Source organism: Lissotriton vulgaris, chromosome 9, assembly GCF_964263255.1.
Source record: "Lissotriton vulgaris chromosome 9, aLisVul1.2, whole genome shotgun sequence".
Taxonomy (NCBI): Eukaryota; Metazoa; Chordata; class Amphibia; order Caudata; family Salamandridae; genus Lissotriton; species Lissotriton vulgaris.
The window spans coordinates 1,189,360,342-1,189,380,876 of record NC_141697.1 but is presented as its reverse complement, the minus strand read 5'-3'; the positions used below and the strand labels follow the sequence as shown (position 1 = coordinate 1,189,380,876).

At 41.3% G+C, this 20,535-nt stretch overlaps 1 protein-coding gene across 1 annotated transcript in view; it reads left to right on the top strand.

Annotated features, from left to right (window-relative positions):
* Positions 1-20,535, top strand: part of FGD5 (FYVE, RhoGEF and PH domain containing 5) — a 473,217-nt gene that overhangs the window by 22,819 nt on the left and 429,863 nt on the right. Inside the window, exon 2 of the mRNA XM_086939254.1 lies at positions 12,124-15,067. Coding sequence (XP_086795380.1) covers positions 12,124-15,067 — 2,944 coding nt within the window. The remainder of the gene's footprint in view (positions 1-12,123; positions 15,068-20,535) is intronic.

Below are 20,535 nucleotides of genomic sequence, written 5' to 3'. Positions count from 1 at the left end.
GTTTTGTTAGTACTCAAATCTTTGGCCCACAGGTTACAGAGACAGAGATACACAAGCCCGTTAGAGGTATGCTGTGCTTCCGCGCGCTGGTGATGTCAGAAGCATTTGGAATTATGGTCTAGACTCCAGAGGATTTTAGCATTGGACACTGAGCAGGGCTGGCAGTGGGACGCAGAGATATTTCCAATTTTATTTAAATCGCAGCGGATTCACTGTTAGAATGATCCTTCCGTCGGTATTGCGAGTAAGGGTATTTTTTTATTTTAGTAGTTTTGTATAGCGCTAGCTGGAGCAAAGGGTATCAGAGCGCTTCACAGCATATACAATAATGAACAGACATGTGACACATGAGATTGGTGGAACATGGGGGTTAGGGCCAGCGAGGGGCTGGCATATGGCCACAGGTTCATCCAGCCATAATCGGTAATCGAAAAGTTTATACATAGAAGGACTTCTTGAACTGTGTCAGAGGTAGGAACTGATAATCTGATAGTCAAAAAGTTAGTACACAAAAGGATTTCTTGAACTACATAGTCAACCATATGTAATCGGTAATCAAAATGATTATACACAGAAGGATTTCTTGAGTTGCGACCATGTTGTCAGTCTCGGGTATTAGTAAAGATGGAGCAGGGGCGGCTTTAGGCATGTGCAAGCTGTGCACCTGCACAGGGCCACCAAACCCCAGGGGCCACCACGCCAATATATATCCTTAATATAATAATCCTCGGAGAATGGATACATATTTGCGTGGTGGCCCCTGGCAGGGATTTGGCGGCCTCTGTTCCACTTCCAAACACCCTGAACCGCCCCCCCCCCCCCTCTTCACTGGCCTCCGCACTCCGCCCCGCCCGGACCCCCTCTTCCAGAGCCCCCTACCTACGCTCCCTGCCCAGGGCTGCCATGAGCCTAGAGTCGCCCCTGGATGGAGTGTTGGTTGGGTGCCTAACCAGGGTCTGTCAGTTCCGTCGAGGGCGGTCGAGGAAGAGGGCTTTGACTTGGCTCTTGAATTTTGGAAATGAGGGGATTGTTCTGATGTGATGTGGGGTGGGATGGAGTTCCAGATTTTAGGTGCGTTACCAGCAAACAATGTGGCTGTGGTTCTGTGCTTGCAAGTTTTTGGCGGGATGAGCAGTAGAGAGCCGGAGCTCCTGAGGTTTCTGGACTGGCCTGCCCTTTTGAGCTTGGCAGCCAGATATTCTGGTTTACCTGTATGCAGGGCTGTTCTAAAGCTGGCTCGTAACTCCACTGGGAGCCATCTGAGTTCTCTGAGGGCTGGAGAAATGTGCTCGAACTTCTTGATTCCGGTGACCTTTCATGCTGCTGCATTTAGTGTAGTCTTCAAGGGGGCAAGGTGGCTTTTTGCTGTCCCCGTCAAGGTAGCGATCCCATAGTCTATTCTGGAGAGGACCAGTGCTTGTGTGGCTTGTTGGAGGACCTTAGGTGGGAGGAAGGGTTTTATTTTGTATAGTAATTTTAGGTTGAGAAAGGCACTTTTTGCGCATCTTGCGATGTGTTTCTTTCATGTCCAGTTTAGGGTCTAGGGTGATCCCTAGAGATTTCACAGGTCTGCCAAGGAGAGATGACCATTGACGGTATCAATGGCTTTGAGCCATTCTTCGATTTGTGGGTTATCATCTTTGTCGGAAATGAGTAGTATTTCTGTTTTTTCTTGGTTCAGTTTCAAGTGATTGGTTGTGAGCCAGTGTTGGACCTCTTTGAGCGTGTTGTTTAGTATCTGGATGTCATCAATTGAGGTGGTTTCCCGATATAGCTGCGTGTCATCAGCATATAGATGAAAGGGGATGTTGGATTTTCTGAGTAGAGAAGTGAGGGGTTAAATGTATATGTTGAAGAGCTGGGGGGAGAGTGCAGACCCTTGTGGAACACCTCTGACGACAGGGTGGAGGTCGGATTCGAAGCTTTTGATTTGTATTCTTTGTGAACGGTTGTGACGAAAGGAAGAGAACCAGTGAAGGACCGTCTCTTGTAGACCATCCCTTTCTTGAAGAACTCTTAAGAGCAGGTTATGGTTTACTGTATCGAATGCAGCCGATAAGTCTAGGAGGATGAGAAGGTAGCATTGATCAGAATCGAGTGACTTGAGTAGGTCGTCTAGGACATTGAGAATTGCTGTTTCAGTGCTGCATCCCTTTCTGAAGCCCGATTGGTGGGGATCTAATAGTTTGATGTTTTCTAGGTGTTGGGTTAGCTGTGGGAGTACACATCTTCCCATGATTTTGGACAAAAAAGGAAGGTTCGAGACAGGTCTGAAATTGTTCAGATCTTCAGTGTCTAGCCCTGGTTTCTTCAATAGTGGTGTGACTTGCCCTACCTTGAGGCAGTCTGGTACGGTTGCAGAGCTCAATGAGTTGTTGATGATCTTGCACCATATTGACACTAGGACTAGCTTCAGGTCTTCGGCCAGGTGAAGTGGTAGCTGGTCCAGGGCGTGAGTTGAGGGCTTGGCGTTGGAGATTAGATTGACTATCTCTGCTTCCTAGATGGGAATGAATGATGACCACTGTTTTGGAGAATTCTGGCTAGTAAGGCTGTTTTTAGGGCAATGGGTTGGGTTAGGTATTGGGTTGTAAGCTTATTTTTACGGTTTAGGGGTGGCTTTGTGTTTTGGGTCGTAAGGGAGTTTTTAGGGTTTAGGGGTGTGTAAGGGTATTGGGTTATAAGGGTATTTTTATGGTTTAGGGATGGGTAAGGGTTTTGGGTGGAAAGAGTATTTTTAGGATTTTAGGGGTGGTTAAGGATATAGGTTGTAAGGGTGTTATTAGGGATGTGGGGTGGGTATATAGGGTTGGAAAAGGTATTTTAGGGTTTAGAGGTGGATAGGGGCATAGATTGGTAAGGGTATTTTAGGGTTTAGGAGTGGTTATGAGTCTTCCAGGAGCCTGGGCATTTAGCGCATGTCCCGCAATTGGCTGCCTGACCTGAACATGAAGAGTGTCTGTCAGGCTGACCTGAGCTCAGCCTGACAAACACGCTTAATTTTTCCAAAAAGGTGGAGGGAGCGAGGCCCTTGTACTATCAAGAACAGGCAACACCTGCAGCCAACTTTCATACAGGCCACAGCTATTTCAGGATACTGTAGCCACGCTCATAAGTGGCCAAAACCTGAGATGAGGTAACACCCCCACCCTCTGTGTTTTGCATTGGCTGCCAGTTAATCAGCAAATATTATTCAAGGAAGTGACCTCAGTGCATAAATCAGTACAGTCCCATACACAGTAGTCCAGGGCAACACATTACAGAGGTTTACTAGATATCGCTTTGTGGATGCCTGACAGGTGTAACATTAAAAGGAGCTCTTCATAGCCACACATGTATGTTTACAGAAGAAAATGGCCCTGTATGGCGGGCTTTGTATCTTTACTTTCAATAGCATAGTTGATGGAGACGCCAAAATGAGTCCTGACTCCAACCTCGTAATGGTGGGAGGAAGCCCTCAGAACTGAAGTGTCTCACAGCAAGCAGCTATTGAAGTCATTTGGTCCACCAACCTGCACACGCACCTATCCATCTTGTTGCTTGTTTGTTGCTCCCCACAGCATCACATGATCAAAAAAAAAGAACGATGCAATTTCAAGGTCAAATGCTCTTCAGCAACTTTTTTCCATGTTCATCTAGAAGGTTTAAAGCAGAGCATGAGTAGCCCACGTCATCGCTCCCAATACCTTCTTGAAGGTCGAGCCTAGGACTATTGGTATTGTCTTCAGAGTCATTCAATCAAGAAAATGATTAGCTGTCATACATCATGAGGTCATTATAGACGCCTGGTATCTTCAGAGCAAACGCAAAGATGTCAAGACGGTGGATGAGGAACTCGCATGACATCTCAGCGAGATCACCCATGGATCGAACTTCAAGATGAAACATTTATTATGCCTGACATGTCCTTCATGGCCACACAATGACCTAGGTGTATGTACACTTCTTTATCCCTTATACACATTTGGCCTGATTTGGAGTTTGGGAGACGAGTTACTCTGTCACAAACGTGACAGATATCCTGTCTGCCGTATAGTGCAATAGGGTATAATGGAACTGTAATATGGCGGATGTGATATCCAATAAAACTGCTGAAAACATTGTTAACTTTTTGATTTTTCTTGTGAAACTGATTGTTTTATAGATGTTCACCAGCAGATTAACTGTGTACTCTCACATCAATTTGAAATCGTAAGGAATTGCTGGAAGTCCAGGGTGGTTTTTCTTGCATACTGCAAGTGAGTACCCACTTACCCAGTACCACGTCACCTAGAGAGGGTCATTGTACATCAAGGCATAAACTAGACGAAATATTCAGAGACTGTTCACCAAAGTGTAAGATTCACGCCAAATTGGAAAAATTGTGCACCAATGCTTCAAACTCACACCCAATGAGCGAGAACATGTCCCACTTTTTGGAACTGATTCAACGTAAACAAAGAGTGAGTAAGACTACGGTCTAGGAAGGGTGAATCACAATCAGCGAGTCGGTCTCCGCTTCAAGATGTGAGACTCACACCTAATGAGTGATATTGAGCACCTGGAGGTGAAACTCACACCCAGTGAGAATGTGCTCCATTGCATAAGACCCCATTCAATGATAGAGAGGGTGCACCAAGATGTAGGCATTACAACAAATAAGTTAGGGTGGGTTATGTCGAATGTCCTCGGGATCGGTTTGAAGATTATGTTCCACCTCTCAATCGAGCCAATGTCTGAACTGCCATAATGGCACAGCACATTGAAAGGATTAAGTGAGGGACTTTGAGGGGAAGGGGGTTTTGGGAATTGGGAAGGAAAGGAAGGGGACAGCAGGGAGGGAGATCTGGAAAACACAAAGAGAACAAATCTCATGAATACCTATTCTAGTAATGCACTCTGCATACATTAAAGCCTCATCAACACCTATGCCAATCTAAATACCTGTAAAGCAAAATAACACTTCCAGGGATAGGTAGGTGATGGTAGAGGATGGGACAGAGATGACGCTGCAGTAATACAAAATCAACAGGGACATGTAATCTCAATACATAAATGTATACATGATGGCACTCTGCTATATGTTCAAGGCTAAGCAGGGTAGCGCCCCAGTATATGTTCAGGGGCTGGTAAAACCCTATAGACCCCTGCGCTCATTAAGGTCATCGGACATTGGCAATTTCACAGTACCAAGATGGAAGCTGGCAAAAATGGGAGGCCGCTCCTTTTCCACTCTTGGTCCTAAATACTGGAACTCCCTCCCATTGGCATTAAAATCTGAGACCAACTTACTCCGCTTCCGTAAGGCTTTGAAGACCCTGCTCTTTACTAAGCGTGACCAATAGTCGGCAGAGGCCTTAAGTCAAGGTGACATTCTCTTTTCTTCTACAGTCTATCCCTGGCGCCGGGAAACCCATTGTGGGTAGCTGTGCGCGGTACAAGCTTAAATAAATAAATAAAATAAATAAATGGCATAGCAACAATGATCGAAGGAAGTAAGAACATACCCCTAGCTCACTCCTTAAATGCTTCACAAGGATCGAGAGTAGAAGACTACCACTCCTGATCAATCCCTGTTAATAAAAGGAGCCAGAGACAGTAGGGTTAAACACCATGCACATTATACCACATCCATCATCACCATAAACGATAATGCAAAAGAAGTTGCCCCTGTATTCATCACACACGGGGACAATATGTGATTTGTGGTAAGATCCTTGAAATATCTTTCCATGAAGTCAAGAGCACTCTGCTCCCACCTCTTAGTGATCAAAGTACATTAATCTATGGTACACAAAAGGTATCCGTGGATTTCACTCATCCACCTCACCAACGGTCGACAATAACGACCGGCTCAAATCCTGAAGCTCTGAAGCATTTCCCCAAGGATCCTTGCAAACGCGTGTATAGCAGGAAGCTAACACGAACCAAATCAGAACAGAAATACTGCGGCAATGAAATCCTGGTGCAAGCACCCTTACCGCACCCACAGTGTACAGCAACAGCAAGCGACAGCTCAGACCGGAGGAATTCCCGACACCGTGCTCTGCAAGTCTTCCACCTTATGTTTCCTTGGACAAGTCTCGCGAGAACCGCAAAGGAGCATGGGAGCGGTAGTTCTCCACCGCGTCTTGCAGGGAAATGTAGTCATTTCTGCGGCGCGGTCGTGACAGGGTGTGCCTTAAGGCATGAGACGCACATATAGTTTGCAAACCTGTATTTGTAACACTCCCTGTTGCCTCCCATGCTCCAACTCTTCTCACAATCCTGCATTCCTGTGCCCATTTTTCTTCTTCTACACATTAAGAGCCACCTGGTTGCCCATCTCATGCAGCACCTTCCCCTGTTGGAGTCTTGCATCCACATACAGAACTTCAGGGCCCCAGAAATGGAGAGAGGAGCAAAAGAAGTTTACTTTAACAGATTCTGTGAGGTTCCTGTTAATGTATTCCCAATGTATATGTAATGTAAATCCAAGAATCATTACTTTAGAGGATGCTTGATGAAAGTTGACATGGCTCGTGCATGTTGAAAATAATCAGTTGTACATTTTTGTTCAATTCTATCCATTCTGTCAGCATGGTCATAGTTTGGCTTCCAACATGTGGTGTCTTTAATGTATTTTAGTGTAATTTAAACTCAAAACAATTTGAAACATGTGGTGCCAAACAGGGCAGACTTTTAGATTTTTCTTAGGCAAACGATATATAATTCTTTCAAAACACTCAGAAAGTCAGGACTTTCAATTGTTTTTATCATCTGACCACATTCGTAAGGGAATCCTCCTTCCATTTTACACGTGTCCGTTGAGTAGTATAAAGGCTGCTGCCTATAGTACTTGACATTATTGGTGACTGGTAGTAAGATATTGCAATGGCGGTATCAACAATGCATCAGCTGCAGAGATCTGTTTGAAACCCAAATATTAGGGACTTAAATCCCAAGAGTTCCACCTAATCGCTCATGGATCTAGAGTCCATGAAATGTGATTTGGTTCATAATAACACCTTTGAGCACTACACATTTTTTTGGGGGGAGTTTTATATAGGGCTAACTGAACCCAAAGGTATCAGAGCCACTTTACACGAGCACCAATTGCGTTACAGATGGATACATTCATTTTGTTAGGCACAGGGAGATTAAGTGATTTGCCCACAACACAGGATTTTGAGCGTCCCTGTCAAGACTCGAACCAGGTTCCCCAGCTTTAAGGTAAACCACTCTAGCCATTAGGCGATATCCTCTCCATACCTCATGGATCCAAAGTCCATAAAATCAGTGTCACTGATTTGGTTCATAATAACATATTTTAGCACTCAACATCCCATTGATCCAAAGTCCATAAAATGTGTGCCATTAATGTGGCTCATAATACCACCTTTTCGCACTCTGCATCTCATGGATCCAAAGTTCTTGAATGTGTGCCACTGATGTCGTTCATTATAACACCTTTTAGTACTCAACATCTCATGGATCCAAAGTCCTCGAAATGTGTGCCACTGATGTGGTTCATAATAACACCTTTTAGCACTCAACATCTCATGGATCCAAAGTCCTTGAAATGTGTGCCACTGATGTGGTTCATAATAACACCTTTTAGCACTCAACATCTCATGGATCCAAAGTCCTTGAAATGTGTGCCACTGATGTGGTTCATAATAACACCTTTTAGCACTCAACATCTCATGGATCCAAAGTCCTTGAAATCTGTGCCACTGATGTGGTTCATAATAACACCTTTTAGCACTCAACATCTCATGGATCCAAAGTTCTTGAAATGTGTGCCACTGATGCGGTTCATAATAACACCTTTTAGCACTCAACATCTCATGGATCCAAAGTCCTTGAAATGTGTGCCACTGATGTGGTTCATAATAACACCTTTTAGCACTCAACATCTCATGGATCCAAAGTTCATCAAATGTAAGCCACTGATTTGGTTCATAATAACGTCTTGCACCACTCAACATCCCATTGATCTCAAGTCCAATAAATGTGTGCCACTGAAGTGGTTCATAACACCTTTTAGCACTCAACATCCAATAGATCCAAAGTCTATGAAATGTGTGCCACTGATGTGGTTCATAACACCTTTTAGCACTCAACATCCAATGGATCCACAGTCCATGAAATGTGTGCCCTTGATGTGGTTCATAATAAGGTCTTTCACCACTCAACATCCCATGGATCCAAAGTCCATGAAATGTGTGCCACTGATGTGCTTCATAATAACACTTTTTAGCACTCAACATCTCATGGATCCAAAGTCCATGAAATATGTGCAACCGATGTGGTTCATAATAACACCCTTTAACATGCAACATCTCATGGATCCAAAGTTCATGAAATGTGTGCCACTTATGTGGTTCATAATAACACCTTTTAGCACTCAACATCTCATAGATCCAAAGTTCATCAAATGTATGCCATTGATTTGCTTCATAATAACGTCTTTCACCACTCAACATCCCATGGATCTAAAGTCCAATAAATGTGTGCCACTGATGTGGTTCATAACAGCTTTTAGCACTCAACATCCAATGGATCCAAAGTCTATGAAATGTGTGCCACTGATGTGGTTCATAACACCTTTTAGCACTCAACATCCAATGGATCCAAGGTCCATGAAATGTGTGCCCTTGATGTAGTTCATAATAACGTCTTTCACCACTCAACATCCTATGGATCCAAAGTCCTTGAAATGTGTGCAACTGATGTGGTTCATGATAAAACTTTTTAGCACTCAACATCCAATGGATCCAAAGTCCAAGAAATGTGTGCCACTGATGTGGTTCATAATAACACATTTTAGCACTCAACATCTCATGGATCCAAGGTCCATGAAATGTGTGCCATTGATGTGGTTCACAATAACGTCTTTAACCACACAACATCCTATGGATCCAAAGTCCATAAAATGTGTGCCTCTGATGTGGTTCATAATAACACCTTTTAGCACTCAACATCCAATGGATAGAAAGTCCAAGAAACGTGTGCCACTGATGTGGTTCATAATAACACCTTTTAGCACTCAATATCTCATGGATCCAAGGTCCATGAAATGTGTGTCATTGATGTGGTTCATAATAACATCTTTCACCACTCAACATCCCATGGATCCAAAGTCCATGAATTGTGTGCCACTGATGTGGTTCATAATAACACACTTTAACACTCAACATCTCATGGATCCAGAGTTCATGAAATCTGTGCCAGTGCGCTGGTTCTAAATAACACCCTTTAACACGCAACATCTCAGATATCCAAAGTTCATGAAATTTGTACCACTGATGTGGTTCATAATAACACCTTTTAGTACTTAATATCTCATGGGTCCTAAGTCTATTAAATATGTGCCATTGATGTGTTTCATTATAGTACCTTTTAGCACTCAACATCTCATGGATCCAAAGTCCATGAAATGTGTGCCACTGTCTTGGGTCCTTAAAGCACCAGTTACCTTGAGATGTTATTTCTATAAATGTTGTCAGCATTTTAACCATTCTCCTTGATAAATTCCAGCTATTATGTAAATATATATTCATATCTTCCAGTACAATAGGTGTTTTGAATTTATAACTGGTTTTGGTGAAATTCGTTCTGTAATAATTTAATGTTTTGTGTTATAATAAATATTGTTTACAATCTGATCATTTGCGTTATTGGTTGATTTGCATTGAATGAATCTAAGGTAACATATTGAGATTGGTGCTCTACATCCTTTTATGATAGTGAATTAATTGCACGGAGCTTGCAGGCTGTAGTGATGCAGTGGTTTGAAACATTTCTTGCCTCTCATGCAGAACAGTAGCTGTTAAGTAGTAATTTTTCTAAAATTCAGCATAGTCCTCATCTGTGATATAAATGTACTAATTTTACACATAGACATAGAAGGAAAACAATCTGTTTCCATATCCGTGTTTTGTTTTTAAATATAGAAAAATGGAAAGTTTCTCTTCATTTTAATCACTCTTGGGGCTGTCCCCCATGGAGGTGAGGCCAGAGACTTTGCAAGCTAACAACAAGTGGCGGCTGGTATTTAACGGCGGTGTGGAGGGTTCTCGCGGGGGTGGGGGGTGGAGTGAAAATAAAAATACGCTTACTTGTCTGCCGCCTCTGTCGCCTCCTCCTTCTCTCGGTCCTCTTCACCCGCAGGGAAGGAAGCTCCTGGCTCCCAGCCTCCCGATAGCCAATCACAAATCTACAAGGCAGCGTTGTGATTGGTCTGAGCGTCGTGAATCAGCGCTCACCAGAGAATGGGAAGTTGGGCAAGTTCTCCACGCAGGCTGTAATGCAGCCTGCATGGATAACATACAAAGTGCACATGATGGTTTGAGCGGCCCGAGAGGGCAAAGCGAAAGCATCATGCACACTTGGAGTGGGCAAGCCACTCCTCCCCTGCTCTGTGAGTGGAGCAGCCCCGCCCCATCCCAGCGGAATAAGGACGTAAAAATAAAATGATAATAACAATGAGTTATTATCATTTTATTTTTACCTTTTTGACCTTCTCAGTAGGGCTACGCTGCTCCGCCTTATCGGAGGAGCCGCCACTGCTAAAAACATGGGAAGTTAGAAAAATAAGAATAGTTTGTAAAGAAGCCTACACAGCTGTGAGCGTATTTGTATTACAATGGTAATATTTTCTGTTTTGTAATATTTAAATGGGTGATTTTTTATAAAACGACGGTCATCTAAGTGTGAGTGCATGTTTATCAATTAAATAAAAGTAGACATATACTGGTTGTGGCTTCATTTTTTAATGACTTACCACAAAATAATTACTGTCAGATACTGATAAGATGAGAAAAAATAAAAAAGGATAAATATAAACAGAAATGTCAACAGCTGCAAAAGTGAGTCAGTAACATGACTTCATTGGCTAATATTTACTGGTATTGTTATGTTATGTTCATTTGAAAAGGACTAACATTCTGTTTATAAAGAAGGTATCTGGTGGTGATTTAGTCACAGTCAAGCATCATGGACAGTTCACATATTTTCGGAATAGTGCTAACTTCAAGTACTATTTCAACCCACAGGCAAGCGTGCCAGCAAGGTAGGGGTGGACAGAAAATTCTGCTCTGCCAGCAGAGGACGCGGAATCTTGCCTACTCCACGTAATGCCAGTGTCATGGAGTTCCAACAAAACTCTGCCTAGCTTTGCATGGTGCCGTTTTTCTCGCGTGCACCATGGCAACGTTGAATTGGTGAGCGTGAGGGAGAACTTTCATCCATGAGTGCTATTTTTATGCGCTAGAACGCCTCCTGGTGAGATTTTCTCAACACGGGTGGTCACAACAGGTCATGGCCATTTGTGTTGAGAAAGTTGGCACTTGAGTAGAAAATCTACTCCTGCGGCGGAAAGAAGCAGCGCACTCTAGTGTCCTGCGTGGTGGAGTTCGTGCTGATGTTACAGTGTGGAGCAAGTTCCCGCCTTCCCGGTGCTGAGTTTTTATGTAACTCTGTGAAATTCCGTGGACTAAAACTCTGTAAGCTCCACCCACCCCTACAGCAAGCATCTTCTTCACTGTGAATTTGATTGGTGTGACAAAAAGTCCCAAATCTAACCTTATGCATTGTGGCAATTTCTGCAAGTTGTAGTAAAGAATGCAGCACTAATTTGATTACAACCCCCACAGCATTGTTCTATTACTGTATTGGATTGTCATTTCTTATAAGAATGGAAATATCAGATTATTAATAATCAACTTTGTGTAAAATACTGGAGATGGGCACTACACTTTCAATCTGTCCCTTTTGTACTCCTGTATTTGTCAGACATACCATAATGCTAATAAATATATATATATTTTTAAAAGAATCAACCTCACCATGTCCAGTCCTAATGCACCCTAATTTTGCCATTTGCAGATTTCTCGACCCGTATAGTTCCCAGACAATGTTATCAACACCTTAAACCATTTTCCGAGTGTCTTATTTTTCATGCTGCAAGATTGAGATTTTACAAGATATAGTAAGGAATGAATTCCAGATTTAGAATGATCTACTTTACAAATTCAGTATTAATGCAGATAAATTGAGGAGAATATTCTGTTAAAATTTCAAATGATTTCTTACTAATCTAGCTAACGTGTGTCTGATGAATTCATCTAATCTGTTGGCATTGTTGTGTTTATTTTTCAGACTTCCCAAAGCCACCACTGGCACCAAAACCAAGTCTTGATCAAGCGGACCCAATCATTGTATGTAAACATCCTTCTCTGGTGTTGAGACAAAGTCTTCATCAACATTCAAACCTTATGTCTAGGGGACCCAAGCCACCACTTGCACCCAAGCCAGTTCTGTTCGCAACTGAGGGCAGATCCAGTGTCTATATCAACAATAGTCTGAACAACTGTGCCAATGGAGATATGATCTGCTTTGACACCTGTCTTACTGCTGAGGAATGTGAAGATGCTGACCATCAATGTAAGTGTCTGGAATTATCTGCAGATCACTGCATCCTAGATTCTCCAGAAGCTGATGACACGCAGGACGATAAGAGTGTTGTGAGTGATGGAGAGGAACCAACTCCTTTAATGATGACGGCGGAAGAACATGACTCTTTAGATGCAGTTGAACCTATTGATGTTGCTTTAGATGAGTTAATTGAAACTGAAGTCCAAGGCAGCCCTGAAAATATCTGTGAAATATTTTCATCACAGCTACACGTGGAAGAATCACCATCACAGAATGATGATAAAGCCGCAGACTTTGAAAGCAGTGATCATGAATCTCGGGATGGCTTGTCATCTGTCTCCGAGGAGGCTCATGCTGACCAGGATCTGGTGAAAAACAACAATGAATATAATCTTGAAAATCACTTGGTGTTGAATTCTGAAGAGGACACTAACAAGAACACCAGTGATGATGATATTGTTCAGCTGATACCATTAGATGAGGAAACGGCAAATTTCCAAGAGACAAATGATGAGGTAGAAGATCCAAATCCAATTTCAGAGGAGCACATGACACATGATGTGCCTGAAGTCTGTGCTATTAATGATGCTCTAAGTGATGCCAATTCAGACTGTCTACAGGAAGAGGAAAGTGATCTATTGTATGATAACACAGCAGAGATATGTTCAGGTTCTAGCGATTCTCCAGATGATGAAGCAACAGATGATGGGTTAGAAATTGCTGATGACATTACACATCACACAGAAACATTTTCTGATGATTCACAAAATGATGCTTGGATCAAGGATGTGAATACTGCACCAGGAATGGAAAATCCTAAAACCCCTAATTCTGAGATTGACAGGAACAGAGAACAAGAGGATAACGTGGACGATGGTTATGAAACCATTGAGATAAAAAGTGAGGAGGAATCCTCAGAGGCAGCGCACGATGAAGGGGTGGTCTCGAAAGATGACACTGTTGAGAAAGATGACAGCTTAGATGACAGCTGTCAAATTATCCCCTATGAGAATGAATGCAATGAAGATCTTGTTGATGTCCCTCATGGATACCTGGATGAGTTTTTGCACATGGAAAGTGGTTACTCGTGTCAGGAAACTTCTGTTCCTGAATCAGCCATCGAAGAAGAAATTAAGTTTCCTCTTAAACAGAATGGAGTGAGAGAATGCATTCTGGAAGAGGTATATGAGTACCGAGAGCAGTTTGGGGATACTATGGGTTCAACTAAGGATCTCAAACTAGGTAATGAACATTGTGATGGGCATTCATATGATGAAATAGAAGTTTCTGATAAGGAACTGACAGAGCAACAGCATGATAGTGATTCTGTGACCAATTATGAACATAAAGCTAATTCTAGAGACTCCTTATCACTTTCAGATGATGAAGAAGAAAACCCATATGTGCTAGAAAACAGCCCTCACTCAAGAGGTGAACATAGCCTGCATAAGGAAAGAATGGTACAGAGCAGATCATCACCAAATGGCATGCTGTGTGACCAAATCCAGAAGGAAGATCTGGGTGTAGAAAATGACAATAACCTGTTATCGGTCGATCGCAAAAATATTGTGACTAGGTCTAGATCCCTTTCTGGGAAGATAACTGGATGTGTACCCGAAACTGTTCCGGAGGAAACAGGGCCAGAGGCTGAGTCTCAACACATAATGCATGAACCAATTCCGGACATTATCTCCAATCATTGCCAACACTTTGAAGGGAGGCATATGGACATCAACCGGTTATTACCAACCAAACCTCGACGTTTTACGCAATATCCCCGGTCTTACTCAGTGGAAGGAAGAGACAGCCCAGTTTCTTTGTACAGGGATAGTAACGGGAGCTCGTTTGAGAACAGCATAATGAGAATGAAAGATGACAACATTTCCTTGCCTTGCGTACTTGCCTCATCGGGCAGTTTTTCTCACAGAACTTATCTTTCTTCAAGTGGTGTGTCTACGCCTTCCTCTGGAGTCGACATACCACCTCCTTTTGAACTTGCCAGTATCACCAAAAAGCCAATCACAAAAAGCTCTCCCTCACTTTTGATAGAGAATGAATCACCTGACAAGTATTTTAAGAAGAAAAAGTCCTCATTCAAGCGATTCCTTACTTTGAAATTCAGGAAGAAAGCAGAGAATAAGGTCCACGTGGACGTCAATGTGTCCTCCTCCAGGTCTTCTTCTGAATCAAGCTACCACGGGCCCTCAAGGCTGCTGGACATGGACAGGCGGAGTGTCGGCAGCTCACCTCAACTGAAGCCGCATTCTGGCAAGATGCGTGCTTGTGACTCTCCTTCAGCTGTTCTCATCTACAAGGATGGCAAGAGGAAAGGAACTCCAAAGTCCTTCAGCAGGAGCGTGGCAAGAGTGGAGTCCTTTGAAGATCGGTCGAGGCCGCCCTTCATGCCTTTGCCGTTGACCAAGCCGCGGTCAATTTCATTTCCCAACGCCGACACATCTGAATATGAAAACATTCCAGCCATGAACTCCGATTATGAAAACATACAAATCCCTCCAAGGAGACCAAACCGGGCTGGAACATTTACAGAGTTTTTTGAAGACCCCAGTAGGGCTTTGGCCTCGGCCAATGAGAATGATGGCTACGTGGACATGAGCAGCTTCGCCACATTTGAGATGAAACAGCATACATCTGAGCAGGAAGCTGAAAGGTACTGTAAACTCATATGTAAAACCTGTTAGCATTGACCAAACAGGTGACACCTCCTCATACATATTATAGACAGAGACTAAGGTTGAATTTGCTGTCTCTCCTTCAGGAAGGTGCTCTTATAATTGTTTTGGAACGATAAAGGATAAGCAATGTTTAAGTTGGAAATGACTAACTACGTTTTAATTGCTGTGCATAAATCCCCCAATGGGACTGAAGTATCACATCTGTAATGTTTTTTGAAGTACTGATGTAATTTTGGCTAATGCAGAGATGTGAAATTATTGAAGATTGTTTTAAATGCCATTATGTACAATTCTCCTATTTGAATGGGATGTAGATGAAAGTGTGTGTGTGTGGGTGGGTGTGCGCGCAGGTCTGCAGGTCAGTGTGCGTATTTGCTTTTATAAGTTTTATACACAAACATACATAGAAATAACTAATACTAGCTAATATTAATAATTAATAATGGTGACTGACTAATCTAGGTTATGATCCTTTTATAGCTATTGATGAGAAGAAAGGTAGAGTATTACAATTCTTTTTGAAGACCAGAAAGAACAGGAAAGTAGAGTTTCAAGATCTCATGGGCACAGAGTTGTCTCTCCATTCTGTTTCTTGACTTTATGATTTCACCTCCAGGAGCAATAAGTAGTGCTTATGGTGTGGTCAATGGAATGAATGGTAAATGTGAACTTGAAGGATACTTTGGCACCAATGTATTAATGCATTTAAAAGCCATATTTTTGGGGTCTTCGGGACAGTTGTCTAGCTTGAACAGTGTGTTCTCCACTTTCAGGGATTATGGGCCCGATTCACAGAACTAACGTAAGACAAAATCCTAAACTTACTACTTATGGTATTCACAGAAGTTAGGATTTTGTCTTAAGTTTGTCTTAAGACAAACTTAAGTTAGGAGTTTGTCTTACGTCTGTCTTAAGTCTGTCTTAAAACAAATTTAAGACAAAATCCTAACTTCTGTGAATACCAAAAGTAGTAAGTTTAGGATTTTGTCTCAAGTTAGTACTGTGAATCGGGACCTATGATTCTATCAGAGGGTAAATCTTAAGGCCAAAAAAGGTTAATTTAGAGTTTTACCATTGACATGTAGTTTGGTGTGGTCATTTCTGCGGTGTACATTTGGGTTACATCAGCACAGGAATGTATGTCAATACACACATCTAGCAGGGAAAATAATGACAACAGATAAACGTTAAAAAAGACAAGCAATAATAGCAAGATCTGTGGGACACCACGAGGTAGCATCATATTTTATTCTGGGTGTGTAGGGTTCCAGTGTGACACACTTGTATACTTTCCAAGCAGTGTACCCCTGAACAAGTTAAGCAATGGTGGTGCAACTGTTACCACAATGAACAGCCATTACAACAGGATCTGTTGGTTAATGATGTCAAAGGCAGCAGAAAATCTTGACAGGAGAAGAAACCCAATATGCCACTTATGTGCCCCATTAACATCCCAGAACCTGATCAGTCACAAGATATTCCCTAGATAAACAACAGATTTACCTATAGGCAAGGTCATATGACAATTGTTTCACTGTGCTTTAAAAGATAATGTAGCTCACTTGGGCTACTGACATATGAGCCAAATTGTTTTTTATGAATGCTAACACATAACTTGGTCAGATTAATCACTTTAATAAAGGAGCAATAATTTGAAAACATGTCTCTTAATTAATATAGAGTTGGTATGTGTGTGAGTATATGTTTGAGGTGTGCATGTGAGATACTTATATTTGTTTGTATTTTGTACTGGAAACAATTGTTTAGGTATAAAACATCATCAAAAACATTGTGTATGTGTCTATCATTACCATTATCTCTCATGTATGTTATGTCAGTCATGCCATGACTCTTGTATTATTTTTAGCATCATTAACACCCATGTATTTCTGTTTCATGCATATCATAATGCTTGTACATGTTTCAGCAGCATTACTAATAAATGTCATCATGTAACAGTGGTCAAGAAGAAATATTTGTCTTCTCTACAATCTAAGGAAGTAAATGTGGCTAGTAAACAAGGCGTGCCTGAATGCAGTTTATTGACTTCTGCAGAATCAAACACCCTGAACTACTGGACCATTTGACAACAAAAACCCTTAAGAAAGGTAAAATATGGCCATACAGGACAATCCCAGCATATGCTACTTGTGTATAACATAACATGTGTATTTGTAAAGTGCACGTTTACCCTGAAGGGCCTCTGAATAATAAATGTTTATTGTTACTCAACTCAATGGTACTCATTTAGAGACCTGAGAAGAATGAAAGACTGAGTGGACCCACAGGGATTTGAAGTTGTGACTATGAGGTCAAACACAGACCCCTTCAGTAAACACATTAACTTGTCCACTAAGCCACCGGACTCGACCTATATATCCAGAAAGTGTGTTTTTACATAAACAGACAGCATGGATGTTTATGGCTCAGAGTGGTTAATTAAAGTTTTATTTCATTTGTAAGCTTTAATGATTATTTTTTATTTTAATAAAACCCTCAAATCGTGAAATTGTAATGGTTACATATAGATAAAATAAGAGTAAACTTCCCAGCTTTCTTTCTTTATATTTTAAATCAGCATTACAGATTTAAAGAAACTCTGATTAATAATGTGTCACACTAAACGCAACACATCAACAAAATGTTCACCTCTGATGAATAAACGTTGTTTATTCTTTTGTGGTACAAGCCGGAAGCAAAAAGTGTTAGGAAGTTAACAGAGGTATCACAGCACACCTGTTAAGCAGGAATCATCTAGCTAGAGAAAGACAAAATAATTCAAGTGGATCCAATGGACAAGCCGTCGAAGCCTATTTGTTGTGAAAAATCAACACAATTGGAAGTTCAAAAAACGATGAACGACTTCACAATTCACACCTGAGTGAACGTCATCCTCAACTGGACCTCAACACAATAATTTACATTCAATTCCCTAAAAAAATCAACAAAATGGTGCTTATGTTTAGTTTAATTTCCTGATTGTTGGATTTACATGACCGTACTGTTGTTTGTACCTCTCCTTTTACGTATCATGCATTTCATCATTTCAGAGACACAAAAACAGATTGTTATCTGTCATGGCCCATGTCCATTTTCCATGCTTGCATCTGTATGCCTTCATACACATCTTAACACGGTTCCCATATACCTCTGCCATTTGAAGCTACCACACATATCTGTGATCATTTTATATGACTCCCTTTTATAGTGACTCTACAATCACTCCCCATTACTGACTTTTTAAAGTTGATTATGATCTATTTATATTCTAGAACTTTGTCCTTCAAGGAGACCTGGTGACCCTTTTATAAACATTCACAACTCTTTCATTTCTATTATGAACCTAATGCACTTTGAGCCAACTCTCTAACTTTTCTCTCTCACTTGAATGTCTACTGATACATTATGTTAATTTCCTTGTCTCATCATCCCCTTTACATTGTTGTACTCACTTCATGTCGTTCATTTCTTACTCTTCAAGCTGTTGAATAAACATACTCTCTGCACTCTTTCCTGACTTTTGTGTACTCTGTATTCATTTGTAGCTTCTACACACATTTCTCTTCTGATCCCATTAATACATTGATTATATTAATTTATCATGGTGTGTGTTCAGCCCATAATGTATTTGAATATAACTGCAATTGTGATGGCTTGGGTCAGCTGTTGGTTGCATTGATAGCAGACTTGGATGGAGAGATATCACTTCTTTGAAATGATGAGTAAGGTGGCATCTAGAGTGGGGGAAGATGGTGCAGTGTTGTTCTGGATTATTGTGGTGGTGCCTCCAGTCAGCAAATGGTTGGCATGATCACAGACCACAGTGCCAGAGGTATCAGTTCTTATTTTGAAATGTGCATTGCCAACCAAAATTTGGTGGTTGGTGGAACCCACTTCCTTCTGACAGGGGTGCGGTCCATCAACCATCTTATAGATAAGAGAATACCTTCTTGATGAGGCAAGTCTTTCATAAAGGCTGGTGAGCTGGGTTTGTTGAACTGCCATGGTCTCAATGTGTTGCAGACTTATTGACATCTACCTCTGATGATTCTTTATGGTATTTCTGTATTTATGTTACTTTTAATTTGGTCAGGTCTGGCTTGGGGGATCCGCTATGTATTCACTGATATACAGTTCCTTGCTGTAGTCTAAGAATGTCCCAACTTCTTGAGGCCTTGTGAGCCTTTTTGATTATTTGTGAGTATTTTAAATGTTATCTTTTGAACAGATTGAGCCAGTTCTACTGTTTGGAGTAATGTGGTCTGAGTTCTTCACATTGAAACTGACTCTCACTGGTTGATTCCATAAATAGAACATCTACATTCTTTCCTTTGGTGCTCCAACATAGACTGTATTACAGTGACGAAGTTGAGTCAGGAATATAAGTGGCTCATCTAGCTTTACGAGTTGGAAGTTTATATCACTTGTGACGTCTGTGATTTGATGTTTCAAAAAAGCTCTCTACCATACCAAATATGGATTTTCAGTGCCAAAATAGGAATCCTCCCAGGTCATGAAAGTGGTCATCTATCACAAAACCCTTGGATTTAATGGTGTTCAAGTCTGCCTGTTCTCCTTAACACAATAGTAAAATTGTCACAATGTATTGGATGTTTTGTGCTATAGTGTTATCCCAGTAATGTGTGCAGCTGAGTGGCATCCACATACATTTGAGATTTCAGATCCTACTTTATTAATTCTATCTATATGATAAACTACTGTACCCTTTACCCACATCCAGGGTAGCTATCTTTCCTTCACAAATTTGCTGCATCTGCTTTACATATTCCTAGTATAGTTACCTTCTGCTTAAACCCATGATTTCTCTCCTGTTAGTATACTGCAACTTGTACTCATATTTCTGACCTTGCCTTTCCCTAAATTCCCTGGTATGTCTTTATGTTACCGTCATTTGATCAGAGTAACAAGCATTTAGGTAGATATCAGGTGCCTGTTTAAAATCCCTTTGTAAGGAGGTAAGTATTGCAGTCCAGATTATCTCACCTTTTAATTGAAAAAGATCCAAAAATGTTCAGTAGTTAAACTGGGACAAAAGAAGAAATAGCATTGACAGTTTACTGGAAAAGTATTTGCAATGTTGGCAGGCTATGCAAGTGTGTACTGGAAACACAAGTACCGCTCATCAATTCCATAGTTCTCTACTTTCTCCTCTACATAAAAATGACAGTTCAATTTGTGACTTGAGAATTTGAAAATGCTTATGCATCTGGTGTTAGCTTATCCATGCAAATGGATAACATTTGGAAAAACTGTGCTTCATTGTGAGGTTAGCAAAACATCTACATCAATTCTTATCTCAACGAGAACTGTTGGATTGTTTTTTAAAGAGCTAATGATATTGAAGATATATGGAATAATATTTGAATTTTAGCTTTTGTAGCTGTTACAGTGGATTATGCAATTATTGTTTAATATTTACCTT